Source organism: Pundamilia nyererei, unplaced genomic scaffold (genome assembly GCF_000239375.1).
Source record: "Pundamilia nyererei isolate P.nyererei 1_Seehausen unplaced genomic scaffold, PunNye1.0 scaffold00022, whole genome shotgun sequence".
Classification (NCBI taxonomy): Eukaryota; Metazoa; Chordata; class Actinopteri; order Cichliformes; family Cichlidae; genus Pundamilia; species Pundamilia nyererei.
Genome location: NW_005187423.1, coordinates 2,642,435 through 2,652,010, shown reverse-complemented (window position 1 = coordinate 2,652,010; position 9,576 = coordinate 2,642,435). Strand labels below are relative to the sequence as shown.

The 9,576-nt window shown below is 41.6% G+C and overlaps 1 protein-coding gene across 3 annotated transcripts in view; it reads left to right on the top strand.

The window, feature by feature from the left end:
* The window catches only part of inpp4b (inositol polyphosphate-4-phosphatase type II B), a 184,356-nt gene that overhangs the window by 73,012 nt on the left and 101,768 nt on the right, over positions 1-9,576 (top strand). For all 3 annotated transcript variants that reach the window (XM_005726925.2, XM_005726924.2, XM_005726926.1), the window contains one exon: positions 1,163-1,242. In XM_005726925.2, coding sequence (XP_005726982.1) covers positions 1,163-1,242 — 80 coding nt within the window. The remainder of the gene's footprint in view (positions 1-1,162; positions 1,243-9,576) is intronic.

Below are 9,576 nucleotides of genomic sequence, written 5' to 3'. Positions count from 1 at the left end.
CCTGTTTCCCCTCCCTCTCCCCTCCAGAGAGGAGTTAAACAGTTTGATGGCGTGTGGGACAAAGGAGTTTTTAAGTCTGTTAGTTCTTGTCTTGTCTTCACCCCCACATGAAAGTTGTTATGAAAGGGGAAGTTACCATGCTGTGAGGATGTTCATTTTAAATTTAAGCACTTTAAGAAGTGACAGGAAGCTTCAAGTGGCCATTGGAGGAACTGCTGTTTTTGACACTTTTACTGTCCGCCGTCTATCGACTAGAGATAGTTTCTGGTATAGCAGTTATTATTATATTTCAGGTTTGCTTCCAGTTAATTCTGCAGACGATGTTGTATATTTTAAACTCTTTTTTGCATTCATTTAAAAAAACTGACTTCACTTTCTTCATCTTCAGAGGCAGGGCAAAGCCTTTGACAACAATATGTAAGAACAGACAGGAGCGAGACACAAACTGTTACATGCTGCTATTTTTAGTTTTGGAAGAGCCATCAGTAGCGTATAAATGTAGGATTTATAAACAGCAAAATTCTGGGAGAAAAAAAGGGCTGAAAGCATCTTGATTGTGTGCGGATACTTTAATTAAAGTGTCTCCCTCATTATGATGAAATGCTGGGAATCACCTTTGTACCTGTTGTTAATTACCTACATGTTAGAGGTTTCTGCAGCAGCAGGAGCAGCAGCCTGTGTCCTTGGCACAGTCGCAGCCCTCCCCCCTTCCTATACAAGTTTTCGTGTTGGAGGTGTCACATGCAGGTGCAGGACTGTAGGTGTGAGTAGACGTGCACGTATCTGGCCATCCCTGTTAAGGAAGGAGGGAACGTGCGCGTAGCCTAGAAATGTGGATCGTCTCTCTTCGTTACCGATGGGCTCGTCCCCTACCTCTCTCTCCATGACCCAGTTCTCGTGTGCTGACACCCCGTGTTCATACTGTGCCTGCAGCAAACACATGTTGTCGGAGCAGGGAAAGGAAAGAAAGCAGATTAAAGGGAGACAAAAAAGGAACTTGTTTTCAGAAGTTTCAGAATTGTACTTGGCAAATGGCTTGTGCTTGTTGCTATCACCTCTATGGTGCGACCAAAAGAGGAGTTCGGTTGTTTTTTTTAATTGTTTAACTCTTTACCTGATACTTCATTTACGGGCTTCTTTCTTCTTTGTCCTGTATTTACAGAGCAGCTTCCTGGGTAGTGCCACATTTTCAGTTGGAGATCTTCTGAGGGCAAAAGATGAACGACTGACCTTGAGCCTCAGGTAAGGGCATGTTTCCGTCCCGCTCGCTGCTGGACCGTATCCCTCAAACCTAAACTCAGACTTGTGTGCATCTTCTCTTGAAACTTAGCTGGCAAAGGAAATCCATCCACAAGAGCAATTTTTAGGAGAGCTCTTTTTTTTTTCAGGGACGATTTGTTAGCAAGTGAGAATAAAGTAGTGCTCTAATCATCTTTGTTTTTTTGTGGAAAGTTGAAGTGGAAATAACAGATTTTTTTTTCCTAAGAGGCTTTTAAATGAAAAAATGACAAGAAATTCCAGTGTGAGGTCCGTAAGAATAAATATATAGCATCTTTCCCCCACACCAATAACACTTCTATGTTTGAACATTAGATTCTGAAAGTCAGTGGACGTTGCAGGGCACACGCTTAGTTAAAGGGTTGTGAGGATATAATCAGTAATTTCACCACAAAGAAGATCGCTTGTTTGCCTTTTAGGGGGGCACATTGTCTCATCGCAAGCAACAGATAAGCTTTGGTCCTGAGCATTATTAATGCTGTTCCCTTCTTACAAACTGCTTGACATGACTATTAAGAGCTAGCGCGGAGATATGTAAATAAATAGCTGGCGCAGTTTGAAAGCCATAAAATTGCGTTTTACTGTTAGGTTTGATGATTTCACCCAAGGGGAACCTAAATATTCTGTTTGGGAGAAGATTACAAAGGAGCATTTGAAATGAACATCTGCTGATTGTTTCAGCACAGAGCGAGGATAGCGTTAGCTCGATGTGCAAACTGAATGCAGTCTTTGTGTCGGTTTCACAGGAAACTGAGCTCGAGTAATGTGGAATCTCTGATGCCACTCAGATCAGGTGGACACCAGTTGCACACCTACATATTGCAGTTGTGCACTTGATTCATTTTTTTTTACTTTTACAAATTAAAAACAGGAGGATTTGTAATTATTTTTTGCTTCTTCTGTTCCATCTGCTGCAATAACACGCAACCCAACCTGCTCATCTTTACCAACATGGCCCTGAGTTTGAAGCGCTAACATGTCCACAGGTTTAGCTGACATTTAAAGAAGAAATTGCACGTGAAGACACATAAACAGACCCATCGCTAATGCTGAATGTCGCAAGGCTTTTCTAAACCATCAGAGCAGTGAAATTTTTTTCTCGCTAATAACTACTCGGTGACGATCGGTGATAATAATCTCCTGCTGACATTGCTTTATCTGTCCAGCTACCACTTCTGCAAAGGAAGGTGACTTATAAGGTGTTGCTCAGTAAAGTGTTACTCAGCGACACTGCACATTTTAACCCTATCATAGCGAAGTGAATCCTTTTTGATACATGAGTTTTTGTCAGTTATTGAGACTAATACATTATCATTAAAAAGTAATGCAAACAAAAGGAAATTGCACACTAATTAAATGTCAGATGTAGCAAATATGACAGCTGGCAATTATTTTGTAGTTCAGTCTTTACATTGTTGACACAAATTTCATCATCTGGTATACTGCCTTGTAGCAGCTAAATTTTAAATGCCTGCTTTTATGTGGCTCTTTTTGAAACATGGACTAGGATTAAGCATCTAATTTCCACAGTAACCTGTGACCGACCCACTGTACCTTTGGAGCCTCAAGTCCAAAGCACGTCCACAGAAATCCAGCTTGAAACAAAGATGCTGCTCTGAACACGCGTCTTGATTATAACAACCACGATGAGGCTGTTTCTGACTGAACCAGTACTAGTGGGTGTGCGGACAGACGTAATCGTTATTTCGGTGCCCACAAAGACGGTCCTTTGATAGGTAAAGTAATCACAGATGGTGGTCTTGAGTGTGCAAGCCATATTGCAAAAGATACATGGAGAAGGGTGAAGGTCATGAGCGTTACCATGGAAACCGGAGACAAGTTCCCAAGTAGTGAAACCCAGTAGGTCAGTGCGCAGATATATTTGTATCTTCCTAAAATGCTCACACACGTGTATTTGTTCTTGCTTTGTTCTACGTCCTTGAGTCCATGGATCACGATCACAAAACCGTCACATTCCGCTTTTGTTCTGAAGGTCCGCTAAACACGCACAGTGCCTTATGGCTTTTCTTCCTCTTATGCAACCAGTGCGTTTGATTTAATAGTCAGGACGCTCTGCCTCCACCTGTTAACTGTTAAGATGAATCCGTCTCCTGTTTGTATTGTCAGGCTGAATTTCCCTTTTCCGTCACACTCACAGTTGTGTTTGAAAGTACACCCCTTCGGCAATCTACTCTTTTTATTTCCTTCTTCTTTTTTCGAATTTCTTTTGTTATGCTTTTCATTTCCTGTAGGTGATCCCAGGTCACAGGGTATAATTGTATCTTGCACGATTGACTATATGAGCTGCAGAGAAGAGAGATTACGGGCCCCCTTTCTCCGTCTGTGGGCATTTGTGTTTGTGCATGCACACATTTTTGCACAGGTTGTTCTGAACAGCAGAGTATTGTCATTTCACTGCTCTGTAGTCGTACCACATTGTTGGGTTTCTTCTTTTTTTTCTGTTTGGCATAGTGGGTTTTATTTCTGAGGATAACATGAAGCCACCACAAAGCATTTTTTAAAAAATCCAAAATCAACAATCGCCTGCCTATTCAAGGCCTGCTGTTACTGTGCTATCTTTATCACTGCTGCTACACCTTTATCCACCTGCACAAGCTGAATTCAGCATGTTCAGCTATATTCTCTGAGGCGGCGTTGCCCGAGACTCTGAAAAGGGGTCAGAAAACTGAGTTCTGCACACAAATCATATTGATTTTTTTTTAACTTTCATCTTTGCTTTTCCTTTTTTTCTTTTGTGTTAGGGGTTAATTTGACTTTTTCAGGGTTTTGGTAATTTCTTCTTCGGTGAAACTTCAGAAAACCTTTCCCTGAACGATGTAAATACACTAACCAGCATGCTTTCAAGCCAAATAACTCGGCAAGAAAAAGCACACAGCACACTGTACTGTAATACAGTGTTCTGCTTGACAAGAACAATCCAAGTATTCATTCTATTTTTAAGTAGCTTAAAGTAAACTTGTGGCGCACTAAACAATGTCTGTTACCACATTAAAAATGTTTCCTACAGAAACGCACACATGGAGTCATTATGTCCCAAAGAGCTCTTGCTGGTGTGGCGTTGGAGCCCAGAGGTGTTACACTGACACCCTGCGATGCATGTGTAAGCCATCCAGACACACCAAGGAGAGTGCCTTTTATTTGATATGCTGTTTGCATGTTGGTTCATGCAGCGAGAAAACATTTCAGAGATGAGGAGCTTTTCGTGAGTATGCATGATTCATCCTGGGCTGTTTGACCTGGTGAAGAGTCTGTGATTCACAGAGCGGGGCACGAAGTCTGCGACACTGATGTGAGGCAGGAACGCGATTCATTCTGCCCATTACAGGAAACAGATGCTTCATTTAAACGGCGTCCTAATGCCCACTCAGTCGGTTGTTGCAGAAAGTCAGTTAATTTGAGCTGCTTCGCTCGGAGGAGAGAAAAAGGGAGCGCTTTATCTCGACGAGGCAAGGATTGATTCCCTTCAGTGAGTCTCAAAACCAACATGACTTTGACCAACTTCGCTTCATAAGCTCTGGGTTTATATTGGTGCTGAGCATAATGTATGTGGAGCTGAAATTGTTGGGTTTTTTTGCCCAAGTTCACTCTGTTACAAGGCTGTCCACCTCAGAGCTCGCTCCTCATTCTTTGCATCCCGGCTCCTCTCTCAGGTTTCACGCTCGTTTTCATGTGCGGCTGGTTAGGATGTTTGTCACGGATTGTTTTTGTTTTTCCGTAAGGTGCAACCGGTTTGATTTAGGTCACTTTTTCCTTCTTTTTTTTTTTCTTTATTTATGAAACTTCCTGTCAGCTTCGTGTCGAATGAGCGCGCTTGTTGGATACGAGGACTTGGCCCGTGTGAAGATCTTTCTCTTTTTGTTGACACCAGAAGCCGCTGAAGTGATGATGAGAAAAATCTTCCATTCCTGCAGCCTCTCAAAATGACCAAAAAGGAAACACATACAGAGGCCCATCAGACACTCAGCGGCGTACAGACAGACGCACGCTCGCACATGTCTTTAAAGAAAACACAGTTGGGCAAACAACACCAGAAAAGGTAGTTAGAGTTTGAAGTTTGCACCTTTTATTAATCAAAGTTTCTGTTTAAAGGGAATTATTGATGACATAGGTTGCTCGGCACATAAATCCCGCTCTAGTTTGCCTGGTGGTAATTTTTGTAACCCACCTGCAACATCTATCTGAAAAGATTTCTTTTTACAACAACCTCATGTTAAATATCTTCTCTCAAGGTTTCCATCTCTTTGGTATTCTTAGAAGAAGATGGAAATAGAGGTAATCAAGGCTAGAGTTTGGAAGCTGAAAACAAGGGTCATGAGATATCTGTATGCCATCGTGTGCACATGGCTGCCTGGTCATGTGTATTTGTCTTTCAATCTATATTGCATCAAAGCAGCATGGCTTGCGTTTTCCTGCCTGAGGTTATACCTCTGAAAACTCACATAACTCCTCACAGCCCGCACCGCTTGCTGTGAAACACGAACGGCATTATATCCAGTGTTTTAAGATGCATTTGTCGAATTCTTGGCATGCTTGTTCATTTTCCATAATGTATGTTCGCTGCGCAATGCGGGATGCAGTAATGTTTTTGCCACTTAGAGGCGGCAGAACAAGCTGTAAACACAATATTGACAAATTACCACCGTGTGCATTTGGGCAATGTGTTAGTTATTAGTTTTAGCAGCTTATTTGCACATTCAGGCACTGCAGAGAAATTTTTAGCACATTTTAACATGCGCCCTCGGTTTCCGTCTGGCTCATGAACATCCAGTGTTACGTCACGTGTCATTTATACTCAGTTGTTGCTCGGTTTTGGGTTACAACCAAAAGAAATACCGGTATTGTTTTCTTGAACTGACTGCCAGATTCCTTTATGACCTTTACCCACACAGAATGTGGAGCCACTACAATAACTAATCACCATCATGTTTGAGTTCTTAATTACCTGCTGATTGCAAACAGAGATGCATTGATTGCGTACCTCTGATATTTATCAGAACAGCTCACCATGTAAAATTACTACATGGTGAGCTGTTTACCGGCGGTTTATCCGTGAAATGCCATTGGGCTTTTAGCCTTGTTAGTTCGGACTCAGTGGACACATTCGTCGGCTTGTATTCTCGCTCTATCACGTCTCTGCAAGCTCTGTAGACATTTAAGACATTTAAAATAACTGGATAACAATTGCTAAGTAACTAGTAACTAGGTCTCTCAATAATGCATGTTATATATACACAGAGGAAGAAAGATGATTATTGCATAAACATGCAATTGCCCAATTAGTGACAGAGTCTTCATACTGTTATTTCAGCAATAGTTTGGCCCTTGCTCTTGTTCTGTTGCCCTCTCAGTCTCTCACACTGTAGTTCCCCTTTTGCACTTCTTGTTATCACTAAAACTTTATGCACTCAGTAGGAGAGGCACTCTCTGACCCAGTTCTAGAGCACAGTTTGAGATTTGATTTTGATAAGAATTTGTATGCTTGTGTTAGTGTGTGCGTGCCTGTGTGTACGTGTGTATTGGAGATTTACCATGGCGAGGCTACATTATCACAGACCAGTGCTTTTGCTGCCTGGCTTCATGGCTTATTCATCCATTCCCATTAGATAGGCCCTTTCTTTATTGTCCCACCAGCACCAGTTTAGCCTGCTATCATGATAATATCATTTTACCACCCGAGAGTCCTTTGTATTATGCTGTCCCAATTCTCATGCTTTTCCACAGACAGCCAACTCTCCTTTACACTGTATCCCCCGTGGCTGATTGTATCGGAGCCTGACCTAAGAGTCTAAAGATCAACTGTCTGATCCAGTTATACTGGAGAAAAATTGTGGCTCTTGCTGGAGCCGTGAGTATGGTCACACTCGTGCGTGTCTGCTTTTGTATTTTTCACACGTTAATCTTGCCCTCCTTTGTTGCACACACCCACATATATGCTGTCACTCTCTTAGCATCGGCATGAGATGCTCAGCTCCAAACAGATGAATATTCATCTATTTTTAAAAATGTAAATGGAATCGAATGAGGTGTGTGATTTTTTTTTTCCTACCGTAAAAATGTCTTTATTTATGGCTTCTTTGTTTTATCAGTGCAGCAGTGAATGGAAGAACATATGTACTGAAGCGGTTAGAGGAGACTAAAGGACACTTAAGGCTATGGCATTTGAGTGAACGGCTGGTGGGAAATGTTTTATCTGTAGTCTGCACATGGAGAGGAAAAGAACTGTTGGAAGCAAGTTGGTGTGTGTGTTTGATGAATCATCCAGGAATGCGTTTAATGTATCACCTCATGCGCACACAAACACAGACTGTATGTTCTAGTTAATATTATTAACACGCAGAAGATATTTAAAGGTGGGTGGGGGCAATTTGGGGCTAAAATAAATGCACACAAGACTTCCTCATTTTTACTCCTTCAACACTAAAGCTGGTTTATTCGCTGCACATTGTTCTGCATAATATGTGAGCTCCCCCAGGAATTAGGGCTCATGGGCTGAATATGAGAATAATAAACTCGGCTAGTGCAGCTCAGCGGCATTATAATGCAACTGAGTGGAAAACTGTTAAATATGTATATAAAGTTTACACGGGAGTCTGTGCAGTCCGCTGAACTCAACCAAGTACAGGTTTACTGCTTCCACAGGAAAGAGGAGGCTGATCAAAAGCACTTGAATAATCGATCATCAACTAGTGTGAGCGCCTCTGTAAAAGCACAAGTTGTGGTAGTTTACTGGTCTGTACGATTCAGGTGTGTGTTGAATGAAGCAGTCTTCCTAGGACTTGATGTCCCATTTAATTCAACCCAAGGTCAGGTCATGCAGCGCTTAGAAGAACCCAAGTGCTACAGGCGTCAGCCACCATGTTAAAAGTTCATGAGAGTGCAATGAGAAAAAAAGACTGAACAAGTAAGGCTTGTTTTGAAGTACAGCTCATGTGTGCAAAGTTGCATCTGAACAAACCACAAAAACAATGACGAGACGAGCAGACAAGACCAAAGTGGAGACGTGTGGCCACAATACACAGCAACCTGTTTGTTAAAAACCAGCAAGCAGCAAAAACGCCTCATACCAAAATGTCAAAGGTAGTCATTGAGGGTTGGTCTTGGATTTGGTTTGCAGCCATATGACCTGAGCACCTTGCAGTTATTGAGTCGACCTATCTGTCAAACAGTCTAAAGCGACGATCGTAGTTAGGTCATAAAATAGGATAATGATCCAAGCACAGCAGAAACTCTACAACAGAATGGCTAAAAATCAAAGAATGAAGGTGTTGCAACAGTCAAAGTGTGGATCTCAGCCTGACCAAAACGCTGTGGTTGACCTTAAGAGAACTGTGCATAAATAAATACCCACAAGCCTCAATGAAGCAATCTTGTGAAGAAGAGAGGGCCAAAATTTCTCAAGAGCCATGTGTGAGACTGATTAAGTCATTCAAAAAAATGATTAACTTAGCTAATTGCTACTAAAGGTGCTTCTTCAAGCTGCACTTAGTTTTTCACAGGACTGCATAGAATCCTGTGAAAAACAGGAAAATATTTTTTTTCATCTTGCTTTAATTATTCGGTCATGACTTATTAACAATGCCCATAAAGTGTAACGGTACATCAGGGATACCCTAAGCTTACTATAGAGCTCTTAGGCTAAAATTGATATTGAACAAGGCAATCGTGTTGTGGTAGCTCAAGGTCAGTCATTCCTCAGGTTCTTCCTGTACATCATGTCTTTGCAACATAACACTAATAGGTGAAAGAAAAGAAAAAATTAGATGCGGCGTGAAGAGCCAAAGATGGAGGAGAGAGATTTAATAAGTCTGGCCCAATGTGGTTCTGAGGCATGCTAGGGGCACAGCTCATGCCAAGAAATAATGGGATAATAATGAAGACAATATGGTGGGAAGAAGAGGCGAAGACAGTAAGTACATAAAATCATGTCTGGCAGGTTTCTGTTTGTTTTTTTTAATGCCATCCTCTTTTCTTTTCTTTTTTTTTTTTGCCTTAAATTGTAGTGTGCAATAATTCAAACCCCCTGCTGGGGCACTGAACACAGAGCTATGCAATCTGCCCCTTTGCTCCATCTCCGATGTTTCACACATGCCTCGGAGGACATTCTTGTCTGCCTTCCATTATAATAACTTTGGCAATTTGAATGCATATAATGTCTTTAAAAAAATCAAATGTTTCACCCATTGAAATAATGCTGTATGCTGCTTCCTAAATAATATAAGATTAGGGCTGTGCGATATGACCAAAATCTCATATCCCGATATAAGACATCTATCCTCC